This window comes from Puntigrus tetrazona, unplaced genomic scaffold (assembly GCF_018831695.1).
Source record: "Puntigrus tetrazona isolate hp1 unplaced genomic scaffold, ASM1883169v1 S000000223, whole genome shotgun sequence".
NCBI lineage: Eukaryota > Metazoa > Chordata > Actinopteri > Cypriniformes > Cyprinidae > Puntigrus > Puntigrus tetrazona.
This window is the reverse complement of record NW_025047891.1, coordinates 820001-837500: the sequence shown is the minus strand read 5'-3', so window position 1 is coordinate 837500 and position 17500 is coordinate 820001. Positions and strand designations below refer to the sequence as shown.

General features: G+C 40.5%; 2 protein-coding genes across 10 annotated transcripts in view; one reads left to right on the top strand and one right to left on the bottom strand.

Moving 5' to 3' along the window:
• The window catches only part of rpap3 (RNA polymerase II associated protein 3), a 7757-nt gene extending 6550 nt beyond the window's left edge, over window positions 1–1207 (top strand). For both annotated transcript variants that reach the window (XM_043230738.1, XM_043230737.1), the window contains exons 15-16: window positions 492–592; window positions 676–1207. In XM_043230738.1, the coding sequence (XP_043086673.1) occupies window positions 492–592; window positions 676–761 (187 nt within the window). In that variant the 3' untranslated portion in view covers window positions 762–1207. The remainder of the gene's footprint in view (window positions 1–491; window positions 593–675) is intronic.
• Window positions 1208–2186: 979 nt separating this feature from the next.
• eps8a (epidermal growth factor receptor pathway substrate 8a) overlaps window positions 2187–17500 on the bottom strand; it is a 33770-nt gene continuing 18456 nt past the window's right edge. For 2 of the 8 annotated variants that reach the window (XM_043230734.1, XM_043230735.1), the window contains exons 4-21: window positions 17039–17106; window positions 15431–15592; window positions 15203–15352; window positions 14476–14558; window positions 14265–14401; window positions 14102–14175; window positions 13173–13299; window positions 13004–13092; window positions 12843–12917; window positions 12597–12745; window positions 12287–12449; window positions 11248–11381; window positions 9980–10088; window positions 9758–9898; window positions 8198–8447; window positions 6882–7065; window positions 6053–6185; window positions 2187–3169 (exon numbers count right to left, since the gene is read on the bottom strand). In XM_043230734.1, coding sequence (XP_043086669.1) covers window positions 3059–3169; window positions 6053–6185; window positions 6882–7065; window positions 8198–8447; window positions 9758–9898; window positions 9980–10088; window positions 11248–11381; window positions 12287–12449; window positions 12597–12745; window positions 12843–12917; window positions 13004–13092; window positions 13173–13299; window positions 14102–14175; window positions 14265–14401; window positions 14476–14558; window positions 15203–15352; window positions 15431–15592; window positions 17039–17106 — 2339 coding nt within the window. In that variant the 3' untranslated portion in view covers window positions 2187–3058. Of the gene's footprint in view, window positions 3170–6052; window positions 6186–6881; window positions 7066–8197; window positions 8448–9757; window positions 9899–9979; window positions 10089–11247; window positions 11382–12286; window positions 12450–12596; window positions 12746–12842; window positions 12918–13003; window positions 13093–13172; window positions 13300–14101; window positions 14176–14264; window positions 14402–14475; window positions 14559–15202; window positions 15353–15430; window positions 15593–17038; window positions 17107–17395 lie in introns of all 8 variants that reach the window. The other 6 variants (XM_043230730.1, XM_043230728.1, XM_043230731.1 and 3 more) reach the window with 6 other exon arrangements.

The window sequence follows — 17500 nt, the reverse complement described above, 5'->3', positions numbered from 1 at the left end:
GACACTTAATTCTTATGTTAACTATAAAAGTGTTATTGTTAACTAAATTTAAAAAAATTAAAAATGTATCATTTTGCAAGTGAAATAAATTAGATGAAAAATATGAACAAAAATGAACAGAAAATAGGTTTTATCTGAAACGCTAAAATTTATTTAAACTGAAATGGAAATATATTTTTTTAAATAAACGAATAACGATGACAAAGGTTATAACAAAACTACCAAGACATGAACTGAAATTAAAATGAACACCAATAATCTAAATATTAAAGCTAATTCGAAATATTAAAGAATACTTCAAGAGTTTGAACTGTTGAAATAACACTGAATTGAAATGATGAATATAATCATACCTGGAACAGCATTTATAACTGTATCTATAATAACTACAGTGCTAACAATGCTAATGCACTTTTACCTTTCAACGATTAGCTTCTGATGACCTCGATTCGTTCGTGATGTCATATCCTGTGTCTCTTGTGTGCTTTCAGACCTGAAGATGCGTCTCTTCTGCTGGCCGTCCTGAGGAGCCTGGCAAGCGTGAGGAGGTTTGACATGGCCGTCATGTTCATGTCGTCCGCCGAGAAGAAAAGTACAAACACACACACACACACACACACACACACACTCCTGAGCACGCAGCGGTGAATAAACAAACTCTCCTCTCTCTGTCAGTCTTACAGGAGCTGTTTGACCGGATCGGCAGCGCCGGTCTGGGAGACGCTTCTCTTCAAGACTTACAGAAGACATACGGCCTTTGACCTCCACAGAAGTCTCTCCTGTTCAATCCTTCTGACGCTGGACTGAAAGCTGGACCTCAGCCGTCAGTGAAACCGAACCAGAAGCAAAACGTCTTCAGTGTGAATGAATCAGATGCTCTGATACCTCAGAACGAACGCTTGGTGCCTTTAAACTCAGCTTTATTTGGTTCTTGCACGTGTGGATGTGTGCGTCGTAGAATTTCAGATATTATTATTATTATTATTATTAATCCATCTAAAGCGTCCGCCGTAGGTTCCTGGGTCTGTGTGTTTTTCTTCACAATCTGCTTCTGTTGTTCTGAATGCTGTAATATTAAAGTCAATGAACTCCAAACAGACTCCCGATTCCTTTTCATATTGAGAACGATTCACTCAACTGAAACACAAAAGCAGTCTGTTGAAATTTAGATTTTCTGAACGCATTAAAAGCGGAATGAATAAGCTTTCCACCGGTGTCTGTTTTTGTCAGGATTGGATGACGTTTGTTTGAGATGCATCTAATTGAAAATCTGGAATCTGAGGGTGCAAAAAATATTGAAAAAACAACTCAACAAAATCAGAAATTGACTTTTGATTTATTGTAGGAAATGTACAAAATATCTTCATAATAAACCACTTGATCATTTTAAACCCATACAATCTATTGCTACTAATATTCCTGTACTGTTTATGACTGCAGGCTCACACCTGAAAACATACAAAAACTTACTTCAGGCTCCATTCTGATATAAAAACCACAATCCAGCCAACGTTTTCTTCATGAAAGCGTTGGGATCCTATGGATATCTCTACAAAGAGCTGTTAAAACCAAACGCGTTCTTTCACTCCATTTTCCTGAAGACAGACAGACAGCGAACACACAGCTGCAGACAGGATTGTAATTTATTTGACGAGCCGCTACACCTGCATTTAGCTCCGGGATGAACCCCCCCGGTGGGCGGGGCCTGCGGAGAGAAGATTCCTATTCGTTAAGACGCACTGTTTATGCAAATATTTGCGCCGGAGTGACGTCATATTGCGCCTCGTTTTTCGGAGCTTGAGTAAATAAATACTTTGTTCATAAAGAGGAGGGCGTTTAAAGTCAACAAACTTGCAGGATGTTTTACAGAGACTTATGATTGACAGATCTGATTAATGTCACGACCCCTTTAAAGGATCACTTTCAGTCACCAGTCGCTATATGCAATACGGAGCGCAATACACGTCGATAAACTCATAGACTGTAAAAATCATCTTGGTGTCGCCGCTGCCATCTTCAGGAAATGACGTCATTTGAAGCCAGCGTTCACGCTGTAGATTATTATCACATCGATTTCTAGTTTTCTAGTGGGTTTCTAGTTTTAAAATTTAAAATGATAACGTAAATAACTGACTGAGTGCCGAGTTCGGGCTTCGATGTCAGGGGTCATACATCAGCCGAGAAGCTTGCAGAAATAACACGAGTTTATTCTTTATTGAACAATCAAACTATCATGGACGCCACACAGAGGTCACATGATCCCATTTATTCTGCACACACTTTATATTTACAGACTGAATGTGCGACATTTGTGTTTAAACAGGAACCAGAGATTAATTTGGCCAAACATCAGTCACATTACCGGGACAGAGAAGAAAATAATCAGTCTTTTATATTTCAGAAGGTTTTGATGGCATCGTCATTAGAATGAGGTCTGCAGACAGAAGAAGAAGAGGATGAGACTGCAGGAGGATTTTGGCCCAAAACCTGTCCTCGTGAAACTCAGGCCAATGCGACAAACGTCTACAGAAACGGACATTTCATCTCCATAAAGCTTCTCTTTTGGCATTACAATTCAGTACAAAACGGTCATGTACAGAAATATTATTTTGCTAGTAAAAAAAAAAAAAAAAAAAAATCTTACCACATACATTCAAAGCGGCTGATAAATAATCTGGCTGAACTTCAAGATGTCGTAAGTGATAGTTAATTGAATCGATATTTGGTCCAAGACCCGATCGTGTGGAGATATTTACAGAGGTTACGCGTATGAATCTTTCCGGGATGTTGGACTATGAAGGCAGAACTCGATGGCACTAGACTACACACTGCTCTGATGTTCTCACAAGAACCTACGCAGAACGCTGCAGCAACGTTCACGTCTCTACAAGAAAGCGAACTTCCTCTCGCCTCCCGTCACGCTTGTTCGTCCGCGTCCGATCCGGTTCCGTTATCGGACGGGTCCAAGAGTTCTTGGCGGCGGCGCATTATGGCGGCGAACTGAGCGCGCTCCACGGCGTCCTGCAAAAGGTCAGAGGTGACAGAGGTGAGAGAGGGGTCAGTGGCTGCTCCCCTCGTCGAAGGACTCCACGCCCGAATCGCTCGCCGTCGCCGCCAGCTTCTCCTGCCGCCTCCTCATGACCTCCTGCAGCTCCGAGGCGGCGCTCCTCTACAGACACACAGACAGAACAGCAGTGAGGCTCGGGATCAGTTCACTGGGGCTGGGGACTGAGACAAATTTCACGATTTGATTCGATCTCTGTTCACAAGCGTGCAATTCCATCAAAACGGATTCCTTTGGATTTATATGCCATCGGGTACAGTACATGTTCATTTCTTTTCTAAACTAATGCTATAAAACAATATTATAAACAAAGATTTAAAAATAAGAACTACATTTATTAATATAATGCTGTCAAACGTTTAATAGTGATTAAATGCATCCAAAATAAAGGTTATTATGTGTGTATACTGTGCATATTTATTATGTATATATAAATACACACACATGCATGAAGAATATGTTTATATATATTAGAAAATATAAGAAATAAAATATATAAATGTATACACTTAAATATTTATAAAATATATACTGTATGTGTTTGTATTTATATATATATATATATATATATATATATATATATATATATATATATATATATATATATAATAAATATACACGGTACACATACATACATAACGTAAACAAAAACTTTTATTTTGAATGTAATAAATCGAGATTAATCATTTGACAGCACTAACATAATTATGTTTCAAAATTTGGATTTAATAAATATTACTTGCGCTGTCAATCAATCATGATTAATCGCATCCAAAATAAGTTTTTGTTTTTCATAGTATATTATTTTCATATTAGTATATGTGTATATTTATTATGTAGTATTTATTCACACATACTGTACATTATAGATTTATATATTTAAGTTTCTTATATTTAATTATATTATATATATTATATTATATATATATAAATACAAATGTGTGTGCACAGTATAAATGTATATATAACGTAAACATAATTTTGATGCAATTAATCCTTTGACCGCACTAATACATATTTATATTCATAAATGTATGTATTTAATATAAAAACTTGTTTCTTAAAGGAATAGTTCACCCCCAAAATTAAATTCTGTCATCATTTACTCACTCTCAAACATTTCCAAATCTGTAAAAATTTTTGTTTGTTCAGAATATTGTCTGTTTTGGTCACCATTGACTTCCATAGTAATTTTTCCTACTATGGAAGTCAATGGTGACCAAAACAGACTGATTATAAACTTTCTCTTTCAGGAGAACAAAGACATTCATAGAGGTTTGGAACTATATGAGGGCAAGTAAATCATGACAGAAGTTACACATGCATTGGTGAGTGTTTATATAAATATAGTAATTATAGACAGCAAACACACATGTAATGTAAACACAAAATCATTTTTGGATGCAATTAATTATTTGACACCACTGAATATTATATTTATATATATAATATATAATTATAATAAATTATACATATAATAAAAAATTATATATTATATAATATATAATATTATATAATATTTAGCAGATACTTTTATCCAAATGAGGACAATAGAAGTAATCAAAAGCAACAAAAGAGCGATTATAGTGAAGAGCTGTGATAACACAACGCAGTATGTGTAGAAAGGTTTTTTATAATAAATAAAGTAGACAGAAAAAGAATAGGGAATGCTAGTGTCGAGAGGGACTTATTTAAAACAAGTCAAACGAATATAAAAAGAATAGAGAATGCTACCCGAGAGAAAATTTGAATGAAAGAATCAATATCGGTTAAAATCGAGAAATCTGTATTTCCCACCCAGCCCTACATCTCACAAAATGCTCTTTTAGACAAGCTGCGTGAAGCTCAGTACCTCAAAACCCCTGCGGCGTGATGGAGAGAGAGAGAGAGAGAGAGAGAGGAAGAGCAGAAACGAGTGAATGGTGATGAAGGGTCTTCATCAGATGCTCTAAGCTAACGATGATGGACGTGTAAAGGGATTCTGGGAAAGCATCTGTTCTCTAACTATGAGAGGAAATAGCAGACACAAGCCACTAAACCACATGAGCATCAATGTGCCATCAGTCACGTGCAAACTAAATAAAACCGAATGCGCTGTTGATATATTAATACGAGCTGGAGGAGGGTCGTTAGTGGCATCAATGGGTGCCAAGGACTTTTGCATTCAACCATTAAACGTAAGAATGCATGAACTAAATGTTATTGTCAAGTTCAGTCGCGGTGCATCATACGATCAATCGAAGTAAATGCCATTTCTCGTGTTGGTTTTTTTTAATTCGCAAGGGACGTTATTGAGTTACACTACTGATTAACTGCTCTGCGCTATTAGACGAGAACAAATATTTAACTGAATAATGACACAGTTATTAGTAGTACAGTGTTAGTTATGAACTAGCTAGGTGTGGACTCAGTGTTCCAATTTAAAGGGACAGTTCATCAAAAAATGATTATTTACTCACACTAAAGTTGTTGCTAAAGGCAAAGTTAAGATATTTTGAAGAATGTTGGGAATCAAAGACTTACACACATTGCAGTATCCATCAACTCTTTGCACAGCGACGTTCTTCAAAATATATAGGAACTCGTCTAGGTCTGCAAACCATCCCTTTAAGTGGGAACTACGGGTTAACTGAACGGCTGTTCACTAAACAGAGCAAAGCCGCCTCGCTACGATACTAAAGTACCTTCAGAGGAACGTGGATTACGTGTGAAGATCATGGGAGAGGGTCAGAAGAAAACCTGCAGACAGCAAAAACACCACAGAAAAACCAAAGCGACACTTGCCAGAGTCGAGCAACTTGATGAATCAACCTCGAGATTCGATTCAGGGAACGCTATTACGCTTTTACTCTCTGGATGGATCCAGAAGCGTGCGGTCAGTGTAACGTGACCCGGTCCGAGACGCTCGAATTACGAGAGGAGTTGAAGGAAGAACGGAGGAGGAAATAAGGAAGGATCTGTGAGAAGAAGCGGAGGAAGTCGACCCACCTCGAGCGCAGCTTTCTGGACGGTGATCTGGCTGTAGACCCGAGCGCCGTCATCAGGACAGACGGTCTTCAGCTCATCTTTGTTCAGAGAGAAGAGCTGAGCGCCGGTCAGCACACCCAGGCTGGTGATGGTCCTGCAGACCAAACCACATCGGCTCAACCCAGCAGCCTGATCTTATACGTCTTTTCATGCAGAATTGTTTCTATTTCCACGACGACACGACAGCAACATACAAACTATATGACAGCAGATAATCTCAGGTGATTCTGTGCTTCATTCAAATCATTTACTCATCCTTGAGTTCTGTATGAATGTCTTTGTTCAGCATTGACGTTCACAGTAGGATAAAGAAAGAAAAATGCTACGAAAGTACACAAACTCTCTTCAAAATATCTTCCTTTGTGTTCAAATGAAATATTACGTGCCCTTATAGCCATACTGAACAACCACAGACCTCAGAACTTGAAAATAAGCTAAAAAGCATGACCGTTAAAAGTGTGAACTCTCGTGTGGATGTTATCGTCACTCTGTATGTACATTTAATAATGTTAAAAGGGTTTAATATTTATGAATTAGTCATAAAAGTATCTGATTCGTTGCAGGAGTGCTGTGCTTCCAGAGAGAGCCCGCCCACACGCACTTCTGATTGGCTGTGATATTTGATTGACACCTGTTCATTTACATGGCAGTCAGCGGGACAGTCACAAGCCTCCTGGTTTATCTAAAATATCTTAACGAACAAAGCTTTTATGGGATTCTAATGCCTTGGGGGTAAGAGATTAATGACCAAATTCAGGGTGGAGTTTCCCTTTAATCACTCATCACTCACACTTCGCTGAAGCCTTTGAGCTGCAGCCAGGCCTTGACCTCGTCCGGCGTGGAGTCGTACGTGATGTTGACCGCCGGCAGGCTGGCGGATCGAGACGGAGCCTGGAACTTCTTCTGAGCGCTGCGACCCAGCGTCAGTCTGTGCATCAGCTCGTCCTGAACCTCCTCCATGTTGGACTTCCGGCCTGAGAAACACACAGACAATGCTGCAGGTGTGTGTGTGTGTGTGTGTGTGTTATTTACACGTTTTTTTATCAAAGGGGACATGAACTGCCTTTGTTTTTTATTTTGTACTGTTTTCTGAGGTCCACTTATACTGTTAATAAAATGTTTACATCAAAAAACACAATTTAGAAGTAATAGGCTATTTTCCGTCCTGTTTTTAACCCCTTTCATCAGAACGTCCACTGCTTTGATTGGCTAATAGTTGTGTTTGTTATAAATACCATGTACATAATACATGTGTGATCACGTAATAAAAACAGTGACTCACACTTCTACTTTGACCTTCTGATAGTGAAAAAACTGACTTTAGAATCTGTGGGCGGGGCTAAACTGATATAGTGACTTAGAACCTGTGGGTGGGGCTAAACATGTAGTGATGAGAATGGGTGGGCGGGGCTAAACTGATATAGTGACTTAGAATCGGTGGGCGGGGCTAAACATGTAGTGATGTAGAACTGGTGGGCGGGGCTAAACTGATATAGTGACTTAGAATCTGTGGGCGGGGCTAAACATGTAGTGATGTAGAATGGGTGGGCGGGCCTAAACTGATAGTGACTTAGAAACTGTGGGCGGGGCTAAACATGTAGTGACGTAGAATGGGTGGGTGGGGCTAAACTGATAGTGACTTAGCAACTGTGGGCGGGGCTAAACATGTAGTGACGTGGAATGGGTGGGTGGGGCTAAACTGATAGTGACTTAGAATCTGTGGGCGGGGCTAAACAGGCAGTGCCAAATAGGCTTTGTCCAAAAGCCTAGGCCGCTGACTTGAACATCAAAATGGAAAACGTTATTCAGAAATACTCCTTTACACACAAACTGCCCACCAAACGCAACTTTCAGATGCCATCTTTATTTTTTAGCTCAGCCATCATGGAATATCTCCAATAGAAGCTTTTTTAGGCTAATGACAATGTTTTGAGATCTGAAACTTACAGGACGTTTTACAGTGACCTCTATATGTCAAAAGATCAAGGGAATTTTGTTTTCTCAGTTCATGACCCCTTTACTGTTTTGAATCAATTTGCACAGAATGGCTTATTTTTCAGAAAATGTGATAATTGTGTGTGTGTGTGTGTGCGCGTGCACGCATACGGCTGGCAGGAGGGGGTCTCTCTTTCTGATGTTCTCTCATGGTCACGGCTTCACTCTCGCTGCTGTTGTTATTGTGTTGCTGGCTGTCGGCCGGTGGTGTGTCCTGACGTTGGACGGATGTGGATGCGGATGTGGATGTGGGCGGCAGCGGGCGGGGTGGGGATCTGCACCGGGGCGGGGGAGGCGGGGCCACTGGGGTGGGCGGGGCTTCCGTCACCACCGGTTTGGGCACATAATCGGAGCGCTGCTTCTGAACGGGACAAACAGCACAGTCAGACACTGACTGATGCACTTCCTTTCCACACAGGACATGCTGAAGCGCTCATGATTTAATTCTCACATGATCAACTTTGACTGGACATCAGACGAGCTCATCAAAGCCATGAATCTGATTTCATGAGGGCTGTTATCACACGTTTTTCTCTCCCAATATGCTACTTTTCCTTAGTTTTTCTATGTAAGTATATACTAGACGGACCTGTATGAGCACAGCGTTTTTAAGATGCTGTGTAAAGTTAAAAGAATCGTCCGTTTCAGAACTGGACCAATCAGAAGAGTCCAGAGGCGGGGCAAGGGTTGTTTACAGTAGCTGGTTGGCATGGCAACTGTTTTATTTGACAGCAGCGTGGAGAGTGCTGTGATTTTTCTCATGTTTTTAGATGCAAAGACGTGTTGTGTGTGAACAGCCCCTAACACACAGGTCAACAGTAGTTCATCATTTATGCTCTATTAAAAATTCTAATGTCTAGCTGGTCCCTACACAAACAGATCTCTATGAAAACATACTGAGATTTCACTAAGTCAAAATAATCCAGTTACCTCGTTTAACTCGCCCAGTAATTGCTTGAGAGGAAAATGAAGAGTGACGTGAAAATGAAATTCAACAACACACAGCAAATAAAACACACACACACACACAACAATTAAAACACACACACACACACACACTGGCGCACACACAGCAAATAAAACACACACACACACACACACACACACACACACACACACACACACACACACACACACACACAGCAAATAAAACACACACACATGCATTTAGTGGTCATTCTATAGACATCTATTGTTTTATTTACAGCTAGTTAGTAAAAACTAACTAACTAATACTAACCCCTAACAAAAAGCACTGCATTTTTACAATTTCTGAAAAAGTTTTGTTTTTATATAACATATTCACAAAATCTCTAAACTGAGGTTTTGGGAGATTTAACACTTCTGTGTACAAATTTATCCCCAAAATATAATTAAGGAGCCACACACACACACACACACACACACACACACACACACACACACACAAAGGGAGATAAAATAAACTAATCAAAACAAACTGAACACAAACACTCCTTTACCTTAAACAACTCAAATTCCTTTTTTGGCATCATTAGCTTTGAGATGAACAGATGAACACAAAAAAATAATTCTATGACGTGACAAAACAAGGAGATGAAACGAAAGCGAAGAAGCAGCATGCAGACGGAAGCCGAGTTAGTGAGTGTGTGTGTGTGTGTGTGTGTGTGTGTGTGTGTGTGTGTGTGTCACCTGTATGGTGTGGCTGTAGATGGGCTCCCCGCGGCCCGTCATGTCCACTGCCCTGCTGATCTCCAGGATGTTGTTTGGCACATATCCTGTAGCGCCTGACCCGTTTCGCACCTTCCACCACTGCTTCCTGTCATCCAGCACCTGGGGGCCAATCAAATCATCACGTCACATGACAGACGGCCGCACTGACGTCCCATCATCATCATCATCATCATCACGTACCTCCACCACCTCGTCTTTCATCACAGACAGCTCGGTGTTGTTTCTGGCCACAAAGTCATATCTGGATTTGGCAAAGTTCCTCTGCGTCCGGCCGTGAGCCTCCAGGTTCCTGAAGAGAAAGAAGTCAGTCATCCTGCACAAATGAGGCCGACTGTAAAAAAACATCTTGTAACATACATTTAACTGAAAAGCAAAATGACTTCAAATATTGTTTTCTTGCATTGTTTTCTGAAATAATAATCAAAATAAGGGAGGACAGTTATTAATTTTTATTGTTATTATTAATTGTTTTGACTAAACTAGCAGTATTTGGCCTTGTTTTAACTCGTGTGTGTGTGTGTGTGTGTGTTGTTGGTGGTGTTTTTTTTTTTTTAATTAAATCAAACTAGCCGTTATGCAAAAAGTATATTTGGTCAAAAGTGTGTATTAGACTTTTATTAGACTGGGATTAAACTAAACCAAGATTAGGCTATAGATCAATTTAAGCAATTTCTATAAACGTACCTAAGAAAAAACAATAGTTGTGTCCACCTTGAGACCAAATAAAGGCACTAATATATTTTGATTACGTTCAATTGAAACAGCTCAGACTTACATTTTAGTCTAGGCGTACGTTTTGTCTTGTTGTTGTGACTTTCATTATATATATTAGACTTTTATTAATAAATATACAAAAATAAAAATGATGCACATTATGTCTACATCAAAACCATTTAAGCATAATATCACACAGGCTTTTATTCTGCTGGCAAACTCTTTTCCACCTTATTACTTTTTCCACATAATAGCACAATTTTTTAATGCATCAAAATTAACACTGCTAATCGCTGACATATCCAAGTCTATAATAATACAAAATAATTATGTGTGTGTGTGTGGTTTTTCCCACTATATTTCTAAATTGATTTTGCTTCTCAAGTAAATGCATCTTGGTTTAACGATATTAACATATTAGTACCGCAAGACAGAACAAAAACACCGAGCAACAACATGATTTTTTGCAACGAAACATCTTAAATACAAGCTGGCTCTCTTTAAATGCTGAATCTACGGATGAATGTGGTTATTGCCCGACCGCCGCCGCCGTGGAGGAGCGTCTCAGCGCTCAAGAACAAGACGGGGAGACGTTTTAACAGATTGAGAATTCAGGTCCGAGCTGAGAGTTTAGAGAAGCAGAATGAACCCAGAAGAGACCCGGAAGCGCAGCCCGCTCTGAGCCGGTTCTCCAGGGCGCGCGGGGCGGGCCTTCGTACCCGGGTGGGTTTTACCTATCTACATGACGGCTGACCGCGTGTTTAAAAGCAGCCACGGCCATGTCTGGCTCCAGCAGGTGCAAACGCTTGTAAGAGGTGTGACTGTAGCCGTACCCGTCTGCTCCGGGGAAGTCCTGGACCACCGGCTGCTGTCGGCAGAGAAAACACTTTCAAGTACTGCACTGCGTCACACCGTAAGTGTTACAGAGAGACTCCACCCAAAAATGAACTATGACAAACATCGTCAGGATACTCCATCTGCCATCCGTGGTTCAACGTGAATGTTATGATATGACAAAGGAAAAAAAACAATAACAACTCCATATTGAGAAATTGGCACGCTCTGTGTATTACTTCGTCTCCGTAACGCCATATTAGAGAAAACCCGCTTACAGTGTTCATTAGTTTAAACCGTTTCATTAGTTCTCCCTTCAAATTGAAAATTGAAAATACGCCTAATGGAAACCCATATAAATCACAAAAAGGTTTATACGCTCGCATGAAGTTGTTAATCAGGCAATTCAAGAACGAATATTTCGCAAAACTGCGATGGAAATGTTTTGTCATATTTACATGTATGTAAAAACATGACCATTCTTCAATGTACTATAACCTCCAAGAAACACTTAATCTGGGGTCAGTGTGGCTCAGATATGGCACTGAAGCTGATGACGGGCCTCTACTTGATGCTTAACTTCATCCACGCCGCGCACGTTTCTGCAGAGGCTCTTCAATGTTTATTCAGTGAAGATGCCTACAAAATCCGTCAAATCTCACCAAAATTTGATGCCACGCCTTATCACGAGAGGCAAGAGGTTGCATTTCAGTTCTGCAACATTGGTTAACGGAAATGCAGTCACTTCGCAAAACCTTTTTAACAACATTAATAAAATGTCGCACAACTTTTCACACAGCTGTAACGGAAAGGCTGCTACTGGGACAGTCACAAGCCTCTCAGTCTAAGATATCTTATACATATCAAACAAAGCTTTTACGGGTTTGGAACGACACGATTAATGACAAAATGATCATTTTGGGGAGGAGTAACACTCACGTCGAGCGGGGGTCTGTCTGCAGGTCTCTCGGTCTGTGCCGCTCCGAGTCTCTCCGCTAGCTGAGCCACGTCCTGCTCTCGAGACACCAGCACCGGCGGCTCCCAGCCGTCACGAAAACGCAGCGTGTGCGGAGGAAACGGGTGATCCTTCGGCCACTCCAACCTCAACACAACACACGTGCTTTCAGAGCAGGATTACACTCCTAAAGTTATGTTTATAACACGTCTTGGCCCTGTTTACACAGGGAGCTTGCCCACTAAGTAAAAGACATTTGTGGGTGAACTAACCCTTTCAGGATCTCTCCAGTACCTGCATTTGGTCCATCCGTCCCCCAGCGTGACCCACAGGTGTCTCTCCTCCGCCGAACCCGCCGAGTGCAGGAAGTCAATGGCTTCTCTGGTGAGAAGAGGAACGATCACGCTTTTAGCCAGATCCACCCCTCCAGACGTCTGGATCACCTGAGACACACACACACACACAGTGACACAGTGACACATCCGACAAAACCACTGCTCCACACACACACACACACACACACGTGACCAGAAGACGCACCAATCGGAGAGGGTTGAACAGGAAGTGGATCAGATCCACAGCGCTGGGGTTCTGAATGTGGTTCTTCAACTTCCCCTGGAACGACAGACAATAATCACATCACGGATCATCCGAGTCAGAATGTCTGTGATCGGGACGGTAACCTGTTTAGCGCCACTGACCAGCAGGTTGAAGGCGTGTTTGAACTTCTGGAAGCAGTCGATAAACTCGTCCTGAGACGGAGGTTTAGCTCTCAGCGTCAAAACTCCCTCTGATCGAAGACACGCAGCAAACACACTCAGGACACACTGACGAGGATGACGAGGATGTATGATGTGATGAGACACTCACCTCCTGGTCCTTTCTTTTTGCTCTTTTTGGTTTTTTTGCGCTTTGAGAGCTCGTTAAAGGCCTCGGCGGCTTTCTGCAGTTTGGTGACGAAGTGTTCGATGTCGTCCAGAATGTGATTGAGGATTTGCTGTAACACACGTCAGTATTTTACCATCTGCTGCACACACACACGCACACACACACACACACACACACACACACACACACACACACACACACACACACACACACACACACACAGACATGTGCAACACCAACGTGACTCTCGCACAACCATCAGTCTGACTGAGAGTCTTCAGGATGTGTTTAATGCACTGCAAAATATCATTATATTATATATCTGCATTAATATAAAAACTGCAGTTTTTATTAAGTGGCAATATTGTCACCTTAAAATTATTTCCAAAGGCACTTTTTACCTATACTTACAGTTCAGAGGAGACACAGAAGCGACACCAAAACTGGCATTAACATATTTGTAGTGTGTAAATAATGCTGTGAGGTCCTTTTTGATTGAAATGTGCTTTGAATATCAAAGTAAAATCACAAATAGTAAGCGGCAAGTGAGTAGAGCGAGTCATTGATTCAAATGATTTGTTCAAACGGCAAAAGGAATGAAGCAAGTGATCTTTATGAATAAGTCACCGAATCAATAAATCAACTGATTTATTCAAGATGCAGATTTCATTCAGTAGCGATTCATTCAATGCCTTGGTGCTTTCATTTTGAAATTTTTGTTGGTAAAATAAAAGAAACTATTCTGACAGTTGAGTCTAGAAGGTAACTTCCTGTGTATCTTGAATTTTGCATTTCCCATTTTATTTCAAGGTGTCCTTGTTAGCTGTTACATGTACTTACTATTATAATAACACTGTGACAGGGACATCTAAAGTGTAAACAAGAAGCGTAAAAGTTGTAATGTTAGTCACCACATCTCTGTCCACTTGAGCTGCACTCATCTCAGGAGAGCCGTCCAGCTCGGTGTAATGTCTCTGTGGATCATCTGAGGACAAGCACACACACACACACACACACACGGTGAGACTGTGGAGCAGGAGCTCGAGGTTTAACGTCAGACACGCCTCCACTTACGCTCCTGCTGCTCAGTGGTCCACGCCGTCCAACTGGCCACTCGGCTCTTTCCGTCTGTTTGATTGACAGCTCCTGGAGGCTCGGGGGCGGGGCCTCCTGGGGGCGGAGGGATGGTCCCGTCGCTCTTCAGGATCATTCTGACAGACAGAGAACCGGATGCTGCGTTACCGTGGCAACGGGCATCTTCACAATTCACAAGCGCTGGACTTACTTCAGCACCTCCGGACGCTTCTTGACCTTCCCGCCCTTGTGGTCGCTGACGGCGCTCTCGATGTCCAGGTGGATCAAATTGGCCTGATTTTAATGCCATTGTAATTAGGTACAGTTAATGAGAAAAAACGTGTAATTAAATTACAGTTACTTATGAAAATGTTAACTACTACAAATGGTGAAAGTTTTATTTCCTTCCTGGGTTTGTGTATATGCTTTATTTTCTTTTTTGTTTTTTTTTTCCCACAAGGCATTGTTAGAATTCGGTGTTTTCTGTCATATCTATGCAAGGATTCGTAACTCAAATCTGCATTTAACCTCAGAATGCTCTCAAAGTAAAGAGAGGAACTACAAATTAAAAATTAAAACAGTAAATATATTTTAAAACTTCATTTTTGATTAATATTACAGCATGCATCACTAAAAACTTAATTTGGAAAAATTTAAAAGTGCTTTTTCCTCAATATGTATAGTTTTCTGCACCCACAGAATCCAGATCTAAATCAATAAAAAAATTAATTACAATTTTTTACTTGTCTAGCTCTCTTTCTGGTTCATCTTATATTCTCCTCCAACTCCACAATCGTATACATTATCCTCAAAAACCATAATTTCTTTACGACTGAAAAAACAAAGACATGAAATCTGATTTTTGTTCCAAGTAACTTGTAATCTGTGAGCTATCAGCTTTCTAAAGTAACCTTCCCATCACGAGGGTCAGTGCAGACCTTGATGTCGTCGCACTGGAACAGGTGCAGGTCCGGTTTGCCCTGACCGGACTCCTTACACACCAGCGCCAGGATGGAGTCGTAGCTGCAGGCGTTCATCATGGCCTGACAGTGCTGGATCGAGGCCAGGGGAAAGTTCTCCAGCTCGTTCTGAAACACACACACACACACACGTCACTTAACCGTGTGAATCGGCGGGTGTCCGGCGGCGGGTCGCTGGGTTCGTACCTTGCTGTCGTGGTCCATGAGGCTGACGGCTTTCCCGTCCACCTGCAGGATCATGTCCTGCGTCCAGACCTTCCCTTTGGCGTCCAGCAGACGCAGCTTCCTGATGCCGTCGTCGATGGTCAGCATCGCCTCCTTGCGGTCCATCACAAACGTGGTCAGATGCTGCAGGAGACGAGAGTCAAGCCACCTGTACTTCTATAGTGCTTTAAGGCCACTCCTCACCGAGTCCCAAATTTTCGTGTTAAAAAAATAAACGTGTTCGTGACGTCAAACCAAAAAAAATTGCAGAAAAACTAAATTGGTTTCACAATTTATGAAATCTTAAATGAAATACCATGTTTTGTTACTGTGAAGCTGCTTTATAGCGGTCTGTATAGTATAAAGCGCTATAGAAATAAAGTTTTTATTGTAGTTTTTATTATAGTTAACTAAAACTGAAAATTTGAAAATTCTAATTAAAACCATTAAAAACATTTGTTACTAAATAACATAAAATTTGCTAAAATAAAATGCAACATTTGTCCTTTTCATTCTGTTTAACTCCACGCACAAAAATAATTAAAGCATAAACGTATTAATGAAAACCTTACAGACAAATAAATATATAACACTAAATATAAGTTAATAATTAAAATTACAATGTAAAACAAAAACAAAAACTAACCCTCGTTTCTAAATATTCATAAAAACTACAATGATATCTAATGATGTTAAAATAAAATGCTTGATTTATTTTTTTATATCACATCACGGCCAAATGTAATAAAATAAATAAAATGTCATGATTAATTGCATTCAAAATCTGTTTTTGTCTATATAATGTACGTGTACTTTGATTTATTATGTATATATAAAGACAGCATATATTTTGAAAACATTTATTTACACATTTATAAGCATATAAATTAAATAATATATAAATGCATTTAATTTATAAACATACCATTTTTCTTAAATATATACATGCATGTGTTTTAAATTATATATACATAATATACACAGTACACATTCATATATTATGTAAATAAAACTTTTATTAAAAAATAATTTGACTAATTTATATATATTCTTTCACATTTAAAGTGACAGTTCCGCCTGAAAAGATCCTGTCATCGTTTACTCTCTCGTGCCGTTCAAACCTGCATGACTTTCTTTCTTCTGTTAAATAAGATCAACGTTAAAGGAACATGTCACTATTTCTGAAAACAGTCTCGTTTTCCAGCTCCCCTAGAGTTAATCAGTTGGGTTTCACCGAGTTGCCCTTTTAGCTGCAGCTTAGCATGGATCACCGAATTAGAGCGTTAGCATCACGCTCAAACAAAATAAGACTTTCAATATTATTTAAAACTATTTTAAACTATTTAAAACTTGACTCTCCTGCACCTAAACAACACCGGACCCCATTGACTTCCATCGTATCCAACGCTTTTGAATTTCTCCTTTTACAGAAGCCGTATTTGAATTAAATGACAGCAAGTGAATGATGATTCTGTTTAATGTCTGGGTTTTTGAGGCTCCTGTCCGTGTTGACGCGTGTCTAACTGTGATTGGTGTGATCAGATCCTGCTGGTTTCTCTTTCTAATCTCCCGAACAGACGCCTGTCTCACCTCCACATGGTACTGTGACGTGTCCGTCAGGCTGTTGATGCTGTTTTTGGTGTAGTTCTTCCTTTGCTCTGAGGAAAGAGCAGATCTCGTTACATAACCGGCGCCGGAGACACGCGAGCGCGTCCAGACAGAATCTGCGGATTTATTCACATCTTGTGTGATTCTGGAGCTCAGCCGAAGCGTGAGCCTCAATCTGGAGCAGATTCTGTGTTGACGCACGCAAAACCCAACACATCACATCACATCACACGCGTGACGCAGGAGCAGATTCGGCTGGAAACTAGCAGGAGAGGAGAAGACCGGACACACACACACACACACACACACACACACACACACACACACACCAGCTTCTACCTTTCTTTTTATGTTTGGCGGAGGTGTGCAGGAAATACATTCCATCTGTTCCTGAGAGCGATGTTGCAGAGAAAACACACACACACACACACACACACACACTCA